This window comes from Erpetoichthys calabaricus, chromosome 10 (genome assembly GCF_900747795.2).
Source record: "Erpetoichthys calabaricus chromosome 10, fErpCal1.3, whole genome shotgun sequence".
Lineage (NCBI taxonomy): Eukaryota > Metazoa > Chordata > Cladistia > Polypteriformes > Polypteridae > Erpetoichthys > Erpetoichthys calabaricus.
In genome coordinates, this window is record NC_041403.2 from 113,847,204 (window position 1) to 113,866,062 (window position 18,859).

Below are 18,859 nucleotides of genomic sequence, written 5' to 3' on the forward strand. Positions count from 1 at the left end.
TCAATGACTAAAATTGTTGCACTTCAGAAAGAATTACAGTAAACTGGCTGTTAACATAATAATTCATTAATAATAATAATAATAATAATTCATTACATTTATATAGCGCTTTTCTCAGTACTCAAAGCGCTATCCACACAGGGAAGCGAACCCACAAACTTCCACAGTGTCCTTACATCCAAGCACTAATTGAGTTTACAGTAAAGTCTTTGGCCATTTAATATCGATCAACCAGAAAACAACAGAGGTACATAAAATAAGCTCAGTTAATTATTTGCTTTCTTTTTACCATCAGTTGCCCCATTGTGCATGGTTCATGCTTTATATTAATAATGTGTTTCTTGATTTTTCAGGAGCTTAGAGTATGGGAGGTATTTTCTGTAAAAACGAAAATGAAAATTATGAAATAAAAAAATGCAATCTCTCTTTTGCAATGTTATTTTCAAAGTCTACATGAGGAATGCTGCAAAAATAAAATAAAAAAAATACTTGCAATTCCATTTTCACTTTGAACTGCAGTAAAGCTACAAAAATGGAAAAAAAAAACAGATAAGCACTGGCGCTCACTGAATTTTCATTTTCAAGTTTTCAACATGCAAACAGTGTGGGTCAATGGCAGGGCTTTGTACCTCAATTTCCCACAATTTTCTGAAATACATTGAGGGAGCCAGCAGTACAGATGGAGATGGGTAACTCATTCCACCAAATATGAACTACACAGGGAAAGAGTCAGGACTGAGACTTGACACCACACAGAGGTGGGATAACCAAGTGCTGTTCACTTGGCAGTCCTAAGTGAGCGAGGATTATAGGACTTCACCAGTATATATACTCTGGTGCTGCTGGCCCACTGACAACTCTGTAGGCAAGCATCAAGGATTGGGAGCCAACAGCGATCTCCAGGTACTCCTGCCAGATCTGAGTTGCAGTGGTCCAGATGTGGCAAGACCAAAGCCTGGGCCAGATGTTGTGCTGCATACTCTGTCAGATAAGGTCTCAAATTCATTTTCAAAGTCTACACACGAAATGCTGCAAAATTTTAAAAAAAAACAACCTCTTTTGCAATTTCATTTTCAGCTTGAACCGCTATGAAGCTACAAAAATGGAAAAGAGAGCACTGTTAGCAAATGTGCAACATGCAGGAATTACTTAGAAAGTCTGATACAGCTCGTTGACTTTTTCTGTATGTACTGTAAAACTAAAGTATGTATTTGCCAACAATTACTGGCTCCATCTGGAATCAAAGGTAGGGACCTCTGAACTCCAGCCTCAACCTCACTTCTGACAATGAATCTTTGCTGAGTTGTTTGCATAATTTTCTACATTTGAATGATTAAATCCCAAAGCTGTCCAAATATTAAAAATTTCAATCCCAGCCATAATATACAACCTATAAATGCCTAACTTGTAGAATGCACCAATATATGCACATTATTCAACCACCAGATAATTTTAGCAATTAGATGATGGCCTGTATACCTCACAAATTACAAGCAAATCAAAGTGAATCATAATGTTAAAGTTTGTTTTAATTAGATTTTCATTTGGGCAAACAGAAAACATACAATGTTTATTATAAAGTGTCTGAGATAACTAATATGTTCTTCCAATTCTCCTCCGAAAAGTACAGAAGAAAAAGAATATTTTAAATTATACCAAAGCAAAACGTAATGCCAGAAAAGAGATTTTCACTTACTGGAGGTATTAAACACTTCTGCTCCCAAATGTTTAATAATAAAAGAATCACCGTATGCATCTCCTTATTTTTAGTGAACCGCACTCATTAAAGATTGGCTGCCAAGTTGTATAAGGGCGCAGTAACTAGGAATATCTCCCTGTTCTTAGTAAACCAAGTGAAAGTAGCAGAAGACTGTTAGTTACCAGTAGGTACATCAGTTCAGTACTAAACCATGGTAGCTAAACTGATAACCTGTTCCTTTTGTTTATTTTAAGCATCAGTGCTCTCTCTTTCTCTCTCTTCAAGGGTATTCAAGAACAAATACAAGTTATATTTCAAAAGCTTCCATATTGATTGAAAACTTTCTTTGCAGATGTTGATTCCACTAGAGGTCAAACATTTCTACTTTAGTTAAAATAAAAACAGCTTCTTGTCAAGTAAGCATGCCCTGGTCATCCAGGGATAAGAACACCATCGTCAGAAATTCAATGAATCCAACTGCACTGTAAACTTCAGAAAACACATTCATTAGAATACTAATGGATTAAACCATTTAAAATAGTTTCAGGAAATGCAGTAATAAATAAGAGTACTCTGTTGTATAAAAGGTGCATGAGGCCACAAATCCATCGAAGAACTCAGAGGTTGGACTTTGGGCCACTGTTTACAGGAATGGCCCGCAGCTCAGTTCGCATACATAAGTACTCCCCAATAACTGCCATTAGTGCTATGCATACAACATTGATGAGCCACCAAGACAGGACCCAAGGGAGATGAGAGTTGTAGATCCAGCAGGCAAGGAAGTGAAAGAAGTGGACAGTCACAGTGAAATCCAGACACTGCTTTCCTCGGCGAATAAAAAACCACAATCCCAGTGCACTGAAACATAAGAAGGGGTGGAATGAAACACTAAATTACCAATTTCATTGCAAGCAGTGGAAAGAGGGAATTTTAACTTTAATCTGAACTGAAACTTTCAATACATTAATTTTTTAAGGAACAAAATTGCAAACCTTTAGAAATGAATTTTAAAACCACTACCTTAAAAATAAACTATTTTAGAATAAAAGAAAAACAGCACATAGGTAAATTAGTTCAATGCATGTTGCCGCACCCACCACATGACAAACCACCCAGATTGAGAACCGAGTGCAGCGGTCCAATGGGTGACACCTCAGCACCAGATTGGTTTTTTTTTTTTTGTACGGTGGCCAGAGTGTCAATCCTGCCACAAACCCCCAAGTTTTTCCTTTAGGGAGACTATAAACAAATGTTTCTTGAAAAAAACAACCTGAAACTGTATTATTTAATTAGTTCATTCGCAGTGCTCAGCGTAGGTCTCTGTTACAGATAAAAACCAATATTTATTTAGCTCAACTTCTCTCTGATTAACATTTATATTCACTGACTGTATACTGAATACTGCTATTGCAAAGAAAAACAAATACACATTTTAAAATGCCATAACCAATTTTCAGCTCTGGGGGAAAATAATAAAAGTTTTACAGTGGAGCAAATAGGAACTTCAGCTTCTTTATATTGATATTTTTAGGCTAATTTAGAGATTGCTATTGATGTGACAGAAATGTATAAAAATTACTCTTGAAATCGCCATACAGTATCTTTAGACATGCACAGCACTCAATGTGTTTCCATATCAGCAAAACAAAAATACACAAAATACGCAAACACAGAGGAGGATATCCTACACATAGTATTTTAGAGTTTTGAAGTAGGAATGTGAAGGATATTAATCAGAAAATGTATGACTTCAAGGTTTGAATATCATTTGTGGAAAATGAGGGGGGACCCACCCCCCTGCCTCCCCTCCAACTTAAAAATAGATGGGTGTTTTATTGGCCTTTCTTATAGGGTTAATAAAGAATGATATGACTCTCATGAATGACCATTTATCTTGCCATGTATCTAGTATTTATTAAAAAATAAATGCTGATTTAAATCAATAAGTGCTACAGAGAGAGAGGAAAAAGTTACCAGCACACATATTGACAGAGCCCATGAGGAGATCCAGACCAGCTATGCCCTAGTGAGGTAAGTGGATCTAGCTGTGAAGTCCTGGGCCTGGAAGAGGGCATCGGGATGGAGGCTCAGAAACCAGTGTGTGACTCTGGGATTCAAGTTCCTCTGGGAGCAGAGCCACTGGAGGGAGGTGTGGTCCATACGCTGAGTGACCCCTCTTTTCAAAAAGAAATACTATAGCTGAGTGACAGCCCACATTATGGCAAGGGCCTTTCAATCGCCGCATACTGCATCTCCTGCACCAATAGTTTCTTACTGAGATACATGAATAGGAGTTTTGGCTCCACTGATGACATGACTCAGCACTGCACCAAGGCCAGTATCTGAGGCGTTGGTCTGGAGAATTAAATCATACATGTATTTTGTCTCCTACACGAAAGTCACTAAAATGTTAACTGAAGTAAAAGGATGCATAACTTCACAGATTTCAACTCACCACGTGAGAGAGTTCAGAATAAAGGCCATCATAGACAGTCTGCCTTGGGGTGTGGAGAAACCTAGAACCTGAAAAACAGTAAACATGCAGAAGTTTTATCAGCATGGAAGTACTATAAATGTCAGAGTAACAACCAATAGCAAACCCAGTGTGCAAACTGCAAAACATTTTTGTCCTCACTTTCCTCACCACACACGCTGTATGAAAATATACAGCATTCTGAAAAAGTCTTGGGTACATTAGATAATTCACAAAAATGGTTCAAAGAAACAGTTATTTGTTTACGTCTTCTGGATTAGCGTGTCAATATAAGGGAATATTTTAAAGTTTTAAGCCTTCTTTTTGCAAAATGTGACACAGTACAGTAATACATTTGAAGGTTCTTAAAGAAATGAAACTTAATAGTGGATCACCTTTCAATGAAAAAAATATGAGATCTTTGTAGTCATATAGAGCAGGTTCTGATTAAGCAAATATAACAAACAGGGAATAATGATCAAGTGATATAATGTGTAAATTGAACCAAACGGATTAAATGAAACAGAAACCTGTGTAGAGGAAATAAAACTGGGCAGGGACAACCACACTAAAAAGCTGAGGTTGCAGTTGATGTGGCAGTTTAACTTGCACATCTTACATGATGCCAAAAATGAACATAGCTACAAGAGGCTAGGTGGTCATCCTGCATTATCAAGGCCTCTCCCAAGCAGAAATTTCATGGCACACAGGTGTTTCCAGATATTGTTTCCATGTTCTTTTCAAGAAGCAAAAGCGGTCAAAGTTGAAGACCAGAAATGGAGCAGATGGTCAATGAAACTGAGTACTATATATAAGAATGCATGAAGCTTATTTTCCTTTGATATCAAAATATGTCCATCACTGCTATCAGCTCACAAATGATCTGAAACTGAACAGAAATCAATTGGACCCTGGTATACCCATCTACAGTCTGGAGAAGTCTCATCAGAAGTGGTTTTAATGAAGGAGTTGTGACCAAAAAATGTGGTCAGACAAGACAATACAGCCATATAACATATATATACAAAAATGAATGTACTAAGGTATTTCAAAATAGACTAACATGTTAAAATTTGAAGTTTTTGACTCCACCAAAAGGCAATGGGTACTTTCTTAGATCAGATTCTTACCCTTTTTTGAGTCACAGACCCCTTTAAGAATCTGATTAAAGCTATGGACCCCCTTCCCCAGAAATGTTCACATAAACACAACTTTGTATGCAATGAATATAATGTCATTTATTTATTGAGATTTGATTGTCCCATACATACTGTATATGACATACCCAAAGTATTATTAAACTTTAAAGTAGACAATCTAAAAAAAAAAAAAAAACACTCCTTTTTTAATTCAAAAAGTAATGGCCACTCATTATAATTATAAAATGCAATCCTGCAAAACCAAAAAAAGAAGGAAACTAATTTATATGGACAGCAGTAACTAGAAAACACAAATTAATAAGCAAGACAGAATGGCTGACAAAAAGACAGACAGACCGACCACTGAACACACTTTCATAGACAGACAAGCAGATACACACAGAGTCCGACTGCTTTTTCATAACACTTGCACATGCATTTCTCCATACTGCACCCTCATGCACACTGCACACACATCACTTTCAGCCAGCCACATTTGTGGTCAATTAATCCTCACCAGTATATGAGAAGATAATCAAGCCGTGATAAACCGTGAAAAATGAAAATTTGCACTTGATCTTATGGAGTGGCACAAGATGGCAGTCGTGCAGAGAATGATGACACACCCCTAAATGGTAAACATGGGCCAACAACAAATCAAGAGACGCCTAGTGGTCAGCGATGTAAGCAGTGGCAGGAAGCGTTTTCTTTCATTTCTTTCAATGGGAAACCGTTGATTGAGACAAAGGAGATGGCTGTATGGTGACCACTACTTTTCTCGCGTGACATTTTTCTCACTAGTATGTAATTCACGCATTAGGCTTAGGTGAGAAAAATAATGTCGAGACGCAACGCATGAAAAAAATCGTGAGAAAAATGAACAGTACCGGGCTGTATAGTGAATATAAATGTTAATTTTTATCTGACACTCACGGACCCCCTGAAACCCATCCATGGAGCCCTTATGGGTCCACGGACTTCAGGTTAAAAACCCCTGCTCTAGATGAACTAATCATTTTGGTAGACATTTTGCTCAATGATTCCTTTTAAAAGAAATGCTTGCTTACATATACGAAATATGCACCAGAATATCCTACAGTGGTTGTTCTGGGCACCTTATTCTTGGTCAGCACTTCTTGAACTTACTAAACCATGTAGATTTCTAAAAAAAACTTGTTAAAACACTCAGGTATCTTTTTACAACTGTAAAGAATGCTGTGACAATGGTAAAGTCTGCATTTCATGAAGCACTTACCAATTTATTTTTTTTGTAACCTACAACTGTATTTGAGAACACTTCACAATACCACATGCCAACAAATGAACTTTGCCTAACTGATATATAGGCTTAAAACCTTAACTTACACATACATTTAAGCAGAACTACTATCCTATTTGCTTTCTTTCTGAGCATATTTACTCAGCTTTATTAAATATACATAATTACAGTTAAACTTCAGTACTATTAAATTCAGATTAAAAACAAAAGAGATGATAGACAAGTGTGTTTAATGGTCTTTGAAAGCGTTTACAGATATTGTAATCAGTGTGATATCTAGCTGGCTACTGATTTCACCTTTAAACAGTGGTGGACTCAGTAGCCTATTTCAAATATGCATCATTATGATTAACACAAAACAAATTATTTTCAAGGTAAACAAACTCTCCATACCTCATAACTAAAGATTTGATCCAGGGATCGACTGTTCTGTACTAAACCGTCCACTCCTGCCATCCAAAGGCCCAAAAAGCTGTAGTATATACACTGCATCAGTACAATCTGAGATATAATCAAGATAGGATCCCAGATATAACTGCGGAAATGACCCGCCATTTTCTGATATGATGCAGATAACACAAATGTAACTAAGTTAATACATTAGTATTAAATAAAGGAAGTCGTCTGTGCGTTCCCAGGTGTAGCAGAAATTGTCCTGAAAATAAGAAAAAAAAAAAGTAAAACAAAATTAGTTAAACCTTTTCTAAAGATTTTCAGGCTACATAAATGTCCCCTGCGGTGGGTTGGCACCCTGCCCAGGATTGTTTCCTGCCTTGTGCCCTGTGTTGGCTGGGATTGGCTCCAGCAGACCCCCGTGACCCTGTGTTCGGATTTAGCGGGTTGGAAAATGGATGGATGGATAAATGTCCCATACATACTGTATATAAATCCAACCACGTAAAAAATACGTTAGAAGGAAACTCATTCCTTCATTTGACTTGTAGAACTAGGGTGTTGTGCTGTGTTAGCCATTATGAATGTAGTGAAAAGTCAAGCAAAATGACACCTTTTATTGGCTAACTAAAAATCATCTTGCCTGAAGAAGGGTCTGAGTTGCCTCGAAAGCTTGTATATTGTAATCTTTTTAGTTAGCCAATAAAAGGTGTCATTTTGCTCGACTTCTCACTGGATTTATTTGACTTGTAAAACTGTCACATCTTTAACAATTTCTTAATCTTTACACCTTCCTTTACATCATCTGGCTGTGTATACGGCACTGGATATGCAAGAAGGTTCTCTATGTAACATTCTTGGGATTACGAAAGCTACAGTTTTAGCTCAATGCTCACTTAAACTATTGTAGTTTTACTGAAACCAATTAACAAACCATTCAAGGAAAAGTTAAATTCATGATTTATACAGTACACAATATTATCTGAATTTTAGTAAAATCAAATGTTTTATAAACATTCAAGAAGTGATTTATTTTCTCATATTTTTACAACATTAGTAAACAGCCAGTCAATGTATACAGTGGTGAAAACAATTACCCATATGGTCATGGTACTCATTACTGTGCTCTCTGTTATAATACAGACACCTCACACTTCTCAGGGTTTAAATTCTGGTTTAACTACTTTAGTACACAATATTATATATAAAAAACAAAAAACAGTAACAAGGTATTATCACTTTCTAATGCCTAAACATTAGTTTTGCTGATTCACTATGTTTTGCCTGTGATACTTTTAAAACTCTACAGATTATAATCTTGTCTTTACCAGCCACATCACTGCACTATACTAAAAGTGCTCTGTCCAGTTAAAAGACATAAAATAAGGTGTTTCACATTACACAGGACATGAAGAAGTTATTTCATCTATTTATTTTGACCATTACAAATCTTTGTTCAGAGGGTACTGAATTGATTTTATTCATATCTTTCAGTTAACTCAAAATGATAAATGGGGTGAAAAAAACTATCTATATTACTAAACCACAGTTTTAATTTATGCACGGACGCACCGATACGCATGCGCAGTGCGCTGCGGCGCCCCAGAGTCAAACGCAGCGGCTTCCCAGAGTCAGTAGGTGGCGCCCAAACACCACAACCCACAGTCAAACGCAGCGGCCTCCCAGAGTCAGTAGTATGTATGTGCCAGCCGTCTGTGTGGCATGTTTGAATCACATAACGGTAATTCAGTAACAGAGAAACAAAAACGAGACCGCATGGATACAAAAAATAAACGGAGGCACCTACCATGCGCTTCACAAACACCACAAACGAAGAAGTCACGGCTCCAAAACGAAACACCTCAAGTAACGGAAATACAAAAACGAGCCTGTATGGATAAACAAAATGAATGAAGGCGCCTATAACGCGCCTCTGAAACAGCGGACGCAAAGGAGTCACGGCTCCAACAACACAGAGCTCAATGGCGCCTACAACGAGTTTCTGAAACACTACATCCAAGAGAGGCACAGATCCAAAACAAATAATCCACTGTGCCACCAGTCAGTGTGTATAGGTTGGAGTATGCTTCCTAACAGTAGACAACTTCTACCTAACGACACAGCCACAGAACAACAAAGACGAGACCGCATAGATAAACACAATACACGGAGGCTCCTACGACACGCTTCAGACACACCAGAAGCAAAGACGTCACGGCTCCACAATGAAAGAGCTCAACTAAATACAAACACAAGCCCGTATGGCTACGACCTGTAAACGAGCCCATATGGATAAAAAGAATGAACGAAGGTGTCCACACAAAGAAACCGCTTTAGTACAAATATGTTTAATTAAATGAAAACTTTACCATGGCTACGACCTGTAAACTAAACCTGAGGTAAAGCGTGCACGCCAGGTTGTACAGCCGCCCGAACGCGACCGCCCACACCACCGCATATACCACGTTCGTGTAGTAATGTAGCCCTCCATGCCTGAACCTGCCGCCATCAGCAAACGACTTCTCGCTGACGACACAGCCATAGAAAAACACAAACGACACTGCATGGCTAAAAACAATAAACGAAGGCGCCTACAACGCGCTTCTGAAACACCAGAACCAGATGAGTCACAGCTTCAAAAACAAACCGCTTTAGTACAAATATGTTTATTTAATTAAATGAACTTTCCCAGGACGCACCCACCCTCCATGATATTTCATCCCGTATCAGTATCGGAGGGAACAGAAAGTGATTGCCGTTCTTGGATTTGCGATTCTTTCGAGAATCGCGGGCTTTCTGGTACAATAAGAGTACAGTCCTTGATAATAATAATTCATTACATTTATATGGTGCTTTTCTCACTACTCTGTTTTAGTTTGGGAAAATGGTTCAAAGGTTTTAAGAGAAAATAAGCAGGCAGGAATCAGAGAGGAAAGGTCCAATACTTCAATTGTTTACTTGTTCAAATATAATATCAGTTACATACAATATAATAGTACAATTCCTATATCTGCATGTATATTGCTATTGACTTACAGTAATATATATAAAGATATATGATTTATACTATTGACTTACAGTAATACAGATATGTGAATTATACTATACTTACAGTAATACAGATATGTGAATTATACTATACTTACAGTAATATCAAAAGACCCAGAGCCATCATCCTAGACCAGTAGACTGAGGGAGCCCGCGTGTCAGTCTCGTCAGAGGATCAACTCGTGAGCCTGGTCCAATACCGGGCGGTGTGCACGTTCCCCACGGTTGAGCTTCCGAAGAAACTGAGGGCGGAACCTTCCCTTATATACTAATTGAGTGTCCTTACCCAAAATGGCTTACGTGTAAGCAGTGTACAGTGATCCCTCGCTATATCGCGCTTCGCCTTTCGCGGCTTCACTCCATCGCGGATTTTATATGTAAGCATATTTAAATATATATCGCGGATTTTTCGCTGCTTCGCGGGTTTCTGTGGACAATGGGTCTTTTAATTTCTGGCACATGCTTCCTCAGTTGGTTTGCCCAGTTGATTTCATACAAGGGACGCTATTGGCAGATGGCTGAGAAACTACCCAACTTACTTTCTCTCTCTCTCTCTTGCGCTGACGTAGGGGGGTGTGAGCAGGGGGGCTGTGTGCAGCTGCTTCCTGAAGGACATGCTGCACAGTGCTTCGCATACTTAAAAGCTCAAAGGGCACGTATTGATTTTTGACTTTGTTTTTCTGTGGCTCTCTCTCTGTCTCTTCCTGCTCCTGACAGAGGGGGTGTGAGCTGCCGCCTTCAACAGCTTTGTACCGGCGGTGCTTCGCATACTTAAAAGCCAAAAAGCCCTATTGATTTTTTTTTTTGACTGCTTGCTTTGCACTCCTTTGAAAAGGAAGATATGTTTGCATTCTTTTAATTGTGAGACAGAACTGTCATCTCTGTCTTGTCATGGAGCACAGTTTAAACTTTTGAAAAAGAGACAAATGTTTGTTTGCAGTGTTTGAATAACGTTCCTGTCTCTCTACAACCTCCTGTGTTTCTGCGCAAATCTGTGACCCAAGCATGACATTCTAAAAATAACCATATAAACATATGGTTTCTACTTCGCGGATTTTCCTATTTCGCGGGTGGCTCTGGAACGCAACCCCCGCGATGGAGGAGGGATTACTGTATACAGAAGTGATCAGTTTCAGCACACACCCTTCCACGGGACGCAGTATTGTTTTTCTTCTACTTGGCCCTCACTGAGATGGTGCCTAGTATCAGAAGACACACAATAACAAGCGTTGCTTGCAATGAAGCCCCTCGAAGTGAAAAACAAGTACATGGCCTTGACTGTATTCCTATAACATTCTGAAACTCTTTATGAGAAGCAAGTTTTTGCACATTCTTTCGCTATCATCCCAAACATTCCAATCTTTGTAGCTGGTTTTACACTGAAGCGACCAACCCCCTCTTACTCCTTTATTTCATCCCTTCTCCTGTTACAGAGAAAACCTTTATATTACATACTCAAAGCGCTCAAAGTGAGTGGGGAGCCAGTTCAGCCACCACTAATGTGCAGCATCCATCTGGATGATGCAATAGCAGCCGTTTTGCACCAGTACACTCACCACACATTAGCTGTTATGCCATAAAGGAGTGAAAGATAGCCAATAAGAGGCAGTAGATTATTAGGGGGCCAGAATTACTAGGCCGTTGTGGGCAATTTAGCCAGGACATCAGGGGATATATACTAGGGCCCAGGAATCTTTTATGATCACAGAGTGTCAAGATGTCGATTTTACGTCTCATCTGAAGGACGGCACTCATATTTACAGCACAGTATCCCCATCAGTACATTGAAGCATTGGGTTCAACATTCAGCATCCCCTGCTAGCTTCACCAGCACCTCTTGCATTCATTACCTGAACAAGCAAACTAAATAAGTAAACTAGTATAAGCAATATACCATGGCAAAGAAATTGTTAAAAATAAAATTTATATTTGCACAATTTGGTGCTCTTCAGTTCAGTGTAGGAGGCTGTTAATATTGACATTTTTACTGAGACCAAAGACTCTTTTCAATACTGAAACAGCACTATTGCCACCGTTCACTACAGCTAACCCCGCTAACAAACAGCTAGAACTTTCAATATTGCCACATGTTTAAGGGTTGGGAATGTTCTAGTGAAAAGCTTACCCAAAAGTCTAACAAACACTACATTTTATATTTTCAATACATTTCACCTCATTATCTCCATTTACAAGGTTAGGTAAAATTGTTCACTGACTGGAATTCACATTTTAAAATCATATACAAACTTTTTGCAAAATATATATAAAAAAACCCAACATTTTACTGTATCAGAATACTGAATTTGACTATTTAGATTTATCAATAGCAAAATAAAATGGCAAATTAAGTACTGTATAAATTCAGTTTTTTTTTTTAAAACAAAAGCAATAAGTAATATATTGCATTGATAAAAGGTTCTTAAAATGTTTCATGCCGAAGATGAATTAGCTAAATTTAATACAAACACCTTTAGCCATCAGTCACGTTTTAGACTAATTCCATGCTTTAACTTACACATTTATTTTATTAGCCATATTTACTGCATTTTCCAGAATATATCCCACATATGAATACAACCTGCACCCTTGTATAACCCACACAATTTATCTCTTTCAGTGAAAAAAAAAATGATCCAAAACCTTGTGTAGAAAAATAATCCATGTAACCATTAAGACTGCGTTAATGAATGCATCCGTAGCCTGCATGCACAAATTACTGTACCGTTTGTAACTGTTGGAATGAGGCAACATAATGCGCAAAACATATTTTTGTTTGAAAATACATAGATAGAGCACTCCCATCTAAATGATATTTTGTTATGTACTGTTTGTGGTTCATCTCTGCTGTGCTTCCACAGCACAGGCCTTCACTCTTTCATACACTACTGCTGCAGTATTACTATAAACACCAGTAAAGTAAAATGACACCTTTTATTGGCTAACTAAAAAAGATTACAATATGCAAGCTTTCGAGGCAACTCAGGCCCCTTATGTGCCTGAGTTGCCTCGAAAGCTTGCATATTGTAATCTTTTTAGTTAGCCAATAAAAGGTGTCATTTTACTTGACTTGTCGCTACATTCATAATGGCTAACACAGTACAACACCCTAGTACTACACACACCAGTAAAGAATGTTTCATTCCAGATTTCTTACTGTTACATATGAAGCCTAACCTTTCCCTTTATATTGGAGTATGATGTATCTGATAAACTCTGAATAAGTTTTTTTACAGAGTGGCAGGGGGAAGTTTGTCTAGATTTAGTACTTTGTAATAATAAGGGTAGAATTTAGGTCATGGAAGTGATTGAAATGCTAGGGTCAAGTGATCATAATATAATACAATTCAGTGTTTTTGGCAGAGTGCCGATTAAAACTGTTAAGCTTAACTTTGGTAGGGCCATAATTACTGAACAATCATCACAAGTGAACACTAGGGGTGAAAGTCACTTCCAAACAGCACTCAAATATTTGCTTTATAGTTGATGAGGATAACGAAGAAAAATAAAAACTTTGTTTAATCTGTACATATGACTCCTCTCTCAAAGGCACTAAGCAGGACTTGTACAGAGTAATGGGTCTTTCTACTGTGTGCTGTTTGGCAGTACTATATATATATATATATATATATATATATATATATATACACACACACACAGCGCATCACTTTTTCAACATTTTGTTATGTTACAGCCTTATTCCAAAATGGATTAATTTTTTTCCTCAGAATTCTATACACAACACCCCATAATGACAACATGAAAAAAGTTTGAGGTTTTTGCAAATTTATTAAAAATAAAAAAAACTTGAGAAATCACATGTACATATGTATTCATAGCCTTTGCGCAATACTTTGTCGATGCACCTTTGGCAGCAATTACAGCCTCAAGTCTTTTGAAGATGATGCCACAAGCTTGGCACACCTATCCTTGGCCAGTTTCACCCATTCCTCTTTGCAGCACCTCTCAAGCTCCATCAGGTTGGATGGGAAGCGTCGGTGCACAGCCATTTTAAGATCTCTCCTGAGATGTTCAATCGGATTCAAGTCTGGGCTATGGCTGGGCCACTCAAGGACATTCACAGAGTTGTCCTGAAGCCACTCCTTTGATATCTTGGCTGTGTGCTTAGGGTCGTTGTCCTGCTGAATGATGAACCGTTGCCCCAGTCTGAGGTCAAGAGCGCTCTGGAGCAGGTTTTCATCCAGAATGTCTCTGTACATTGCTGCAGTCATCTTTCCCTTTATCCTGACTAGTCTCCCAGTCCCTGCCGCTGAAAAACATCCCCACAGCATGATGATGCCACCACCATGCTTCACTGTAGGGATGGTATTGGCCTGGGGCCTCATGTATAATGCCATGCATAGAACTCACACTATAACATGGCGTAAGCACAAAAGCGGGAATGTGCGTACGCACAGAAAAATCCAGATGCAGGAATCTGTGCGTACGCAAACTTCCACGCTCTTCCGCTACATAAGTCCTGATCAGCGTGAAAAGTAACGCACATGCATGTCCCGTCCCAACTCCTCCCAGAATTACACCTCTTTGAATATGCAAATCAATATAAATAGCCATCTGTGAAAAGACAAAGGGAAAAGCACGGGGGAAAATATAAGAATTTCAGCGAGTGGAGGCAAAGGAAAAAATGTACTATTTGTTGGTTTAAACAGTGGTATAATCAACAAAAGGAAGTTGATCGAGTGACGTAGTGTCGGAGAAACTCGAAAGCTCAAGTTCACAAAGTCGCACAGTGCCCGAAATAAAAAAGAAGTTGTCGCATATCAAAATCGCTGTGAAAAGGCGTGTCGTAGCCCACCGTCTGAGTGTCATATGAAAGCTTATTAGGGTACAGAGAAAAAAAATTGGCACACAGTGGGGAAAAAAACACGAAATGTCAACTTTAATCTCAAAATTTCCACTTTAATCACGTATTATTTTGTCATTAAAGTAGATCATAAACTTCATCCTTAAATCGTTTATTTTACTAGTTTCTCAAATCCCATCGTAACTAAAGTAGCACGTTAAATGCTTTGTTCTGTATTTGATCTTCTATATGCTGTGTGTGTGTGAATCACTAGGTGCTTCCGTTTTCTCTATCTCCGAGAAGACACAGAATCCATTACATTCATGATATTACAGCTCTCTGAATAATTAAAATACTGAGATGTATACGTGATATCTTTTCCATGATGATAGGAATGAAAGCATGTTATTAAACATGGGAACACGGTGGCACAATGATTGTTCATATCTCACGCAAGAGGCCTGCTGCGTCATGCGCAAAATAATTTATTACACAAGTACTGTCTCTTTCAAACGTAGTAACCTCCAATTCCTGTCCTTACTTTTCTTTCTCCAAATACCCAATCGCCACACAATCAGCTCTGTAATAGACGTTAAGCCATCTGTAAGCTTAGAATGCTGATTCTTCAAAACTTTTAAGGAACATTGAAATATCTTCGTAGTCCGTGTTTAATTATTCTATCCGTCTATCCTTCCAGTGTCGCATCAGCACCAGCAAGAATACAGCGCAAGGCAGGAGCAATCCGTGAACTAGCTAGCGCTGCAGCACCGTGTCCTCACATGTTTAATTAGTAACAATACAGATTATTTAAATTAAGTTAAAGTTTTATCTGTATAATATAATCAACATATTTTGCTGCATTTCATCTTAAAAATGATATTGTCATCATACGCGCTTTATAAAGTGGCACAGGTTGTGCAATATTATAACTGTAGTGCAAGTTTACAGTGAGGCAATTGTACTTATAAGTACAAACAGTTGTACAAGGAGCACTTGATTGAGTGCGTTTATAGTTTTTGGGATGAAACTGTGACCCACGAGGTCCGTACAGGAAAGGCTTTGAAGCATTTGCTTGATGCTGTATACCAATAATTCTCTTTCTGATCAGCTGCTGCTGTGATTCCCCACTCAGATACAGTGATATAAATACTCCGAGTGGTGTAGTGAGAGTAATATGGAAAAGATGATCCGCTGTGGCAACCCTTAACGGGAGCAGCTGAAAGAAGAACAAGATGCAGTGAGAGTAACAACGCTAAAGCAGTTATGGTATTTGGAATACTATGGCTATTCCCTGGACCATTATATTGCTACAGGTTAATTACAATCAGATGCATTACACTAATAAACAATATGCAGTTAGTTTCAGTGTATTTATAAAGCCGCGTCAGGAATGTGGGTCTAAGAAAGAAAGGGTAACCACACAGGAACAGTAGCACTGCTTTGACGCTGGGTGCCGCCAGTCTACAAAACCGAGCGGAGAAATTGCGTACGCCAGGGTATGAGGTACCGTGGAAATGTGCGTGGCTTTACGCCAAGTTTAGGTTTTATACATCGCGATTTGAGCGTGGATATGTTCGTACGCAACATTTCTGTGCGTACACACCGTTTATACATGAGGCCCCTGGTGATGAGCGGTGCCTGGTTTCCTCCAAACGTGACGTCTGGCATTCACACCAGTGAGTTTAATCTTTGTCTCATCAGACCAGAGAATTTTCTTTCTCATGGTCTGAGAGTCCTTCAGGTGCCTTTTGGCAAACTCCAGGCGGGCTGCCATGTGCCTTTTACTAAGGAGTAGCTTCCGTCTGGCCACTCTACCATACAGGCCTGATTGGTGGATTGCTGCAGAGATGGTTGTCCTTCTGGAAGGTTCTCCTCTCTCCACAGAGGACCTCTGGAGCTCTGACAGAGTGACCATCGGGTTCTTGGTCACCTCCCTGACTAAGGCCCTTCTCCCCCGATCGCTCAGTTTAGATGGCCGGCCAGCTCTAGGAAGAGTCCTGGTGGTTTCGAACTTCTTCCACTTACGGATGATGGAGGCCACTGTGCTCATTGGGACCTTCAAAGCAGCAGAATTTTTTCTGTAACCTTCCCCAGATCCTGTCTCGGAGGTCTACAGACAATTCCTTTGACTTCATGCTTGGTTTGTGCTCTGACATGAACTGTCAACTGTGGGACCTTATACAGACAGGTGTGTGCCTTTCCAAATCATGTCCAATCAACTGAATTTACCACAGGTGGGCTCCAATTAAGCTGCAGAAACATCTCAAGGATGATCAGGGGAAACAGGATGCACCTGAGCTCAATTTTGAGCTTCATGGCAAAGACTGTGAATACTTATGTACATGTGCTTTCTCAATTTTTTTTATTTTTAATAAATTTGCAAAAATCTCAAGTAAACTTTTTTCACGTTGTCATTATGGGGTGTTATGTGTAGAATTCTGAGAAAAAAATTTAATTTAATCCATTTTGGAATAAGGCTGTAACATAACAAAATGTGGAAAAAGTGATGCGCTGTGAATACTTTCCGGATGCACTGTATATATATGTTGCCTAAATTATTAACATTTAGAAAGGCATGAGGTCAAATTTTATTTTTGCACTTATCACTGAGCAAAAAAGAATTGTGTACATTAAACACATCACACTGCAAAATACTGCTCACATTGATTTTTGCCTGCCTTTGCATTAAGAAAAGTACAATTTATTGTTCACAAAATAAACTGAAATGTACACAGTAACACCGTCGTTGTCTTGACAATTCATGAAGGTCAGCAATTGTCTAACACTAACAATATTATGGACAGAATTATGGAAAAGCATCTATGAGGCCAGATGAATCCAGGCATTCGAGTAGATTCTTCCCTGTATAATTATCTCTGGATCTACCCTTGGTAACTTTCAAATCTTCATTATCAACATATCATCACGGTACCTTTAAATTATTAAGCCAAAAAGGTTCTAGAATTGGGGGGTTATTTAACCCAAATCGGTACACGTATTAACTGATGACACCCACTTTAACTGCGCCACTCATCGCTCCCAGAACCAGAACCGTGGCGGATCACCCTAAGGTATACGACGTCTATAGAAAGCAGGGGTACAGAAGAAACCGTTTCCTTACTTTGGTAACGTAACAGCGCGTTGAAGGACGCTCACTACGTCGTTTGTCATCAAACTTGACAGAGTCCCAGTTGTAACTGCTGCCGCACCATTTAGTAAAACTTAGATTCTGTGCCGTTTACTCCGTAAAACTGTGCTGTGAGCAACACGATAGGAAACTGACGTCTTGTCCACCGGAATGGGCGGTGTAAAGACCCCGTGACTCAATACTGCTTACACATAATTGGTTTGCTGGAGGGAAGGCTTGGCTGGCTATTGGTCAGAAATATACATTTCCGTGTGTCGGAAGTGTTTATTTTACCTTGTGCCTGTGTCGAGATTTAAATTGTTTCTGTCTCTGTTCCGGGTATTTGTAGAAAACCGAGGAAATGAATTGTCTTTTATGGCTGGTTTATCTAACTGGATACGTTTTAGGATAAATTCTTGGTGAAATCTTAAATTACAGCCACATATTACCAAGGAAACGCATTTTCTCATCTTAAGCCTATTGATCCACTTGTTTGCAAAAATTACGTGGTTGCCCCTCTGCTTGGCATAGTCTTTTTAAATACCAGCTTCGGAATCCCCTACATAACAAAACATGCTGTTGTCATTTTTTTACAGTTTACACCCGTCGTTTATCTTAACTTTGTATTTGATCTTTACTGTTTTAAGAGTAAGACACCTATATTGTCACTGCGCAATACACAGAAATAACTGTTTGGAGCGAGCAAATAGATGCTTTAGATAAAGGGATCTAAGAATAAACATTAAAGTACAAGAAGCACAAATTTAAAAGTGAACATTAAACTATGAGAAGCATAGTTATTATTAGCAGTTCCAAATATACACAGAGTAACAATAACGGTAAAAATGGAAGCATAAATAGATACATAATAAATGAAGTCACAGTGAGAATCACAGTTAA

General features: G+C 38.7%; 1 protein-coding gene across 1 annotated transcript; it reads right to left on the reverse strand.

The window, feature by feature from the left end:
• Nucleotides 1-1,511: 1,511 nt before the first annotated feature.
• Nucleotides 1,512-18,125, reverse strand: sys1 (SYS1 golgi trafficking protein). Its single transcript, XM_028811748.2, has 4 exons — nucleotides 17,954-18,125; nucleotides 6,984-7,245; nucleotides 4,155-4,222; nucleotides 1,512-2,557 (listed from the first exon to the last, which is right to left on the reverse strand). The coding sequence occupies exons 2-4, from the start codon at nucleotides 7,143-7,145 to the stop codon at nucleotides 2,317-2,319; spliced, it is 471 nt and encodes a 156-aa protein (XP_028667581.1). The 5' UTR covers nucleotides 7,146-7,245; nucleotides 17,954-18,125; the 3' UTR covers nucleotides 1,512-2,316.
• Between the last annotated feature and the right edge of the window lie 734 nt (nucleotides 18,126-18,859).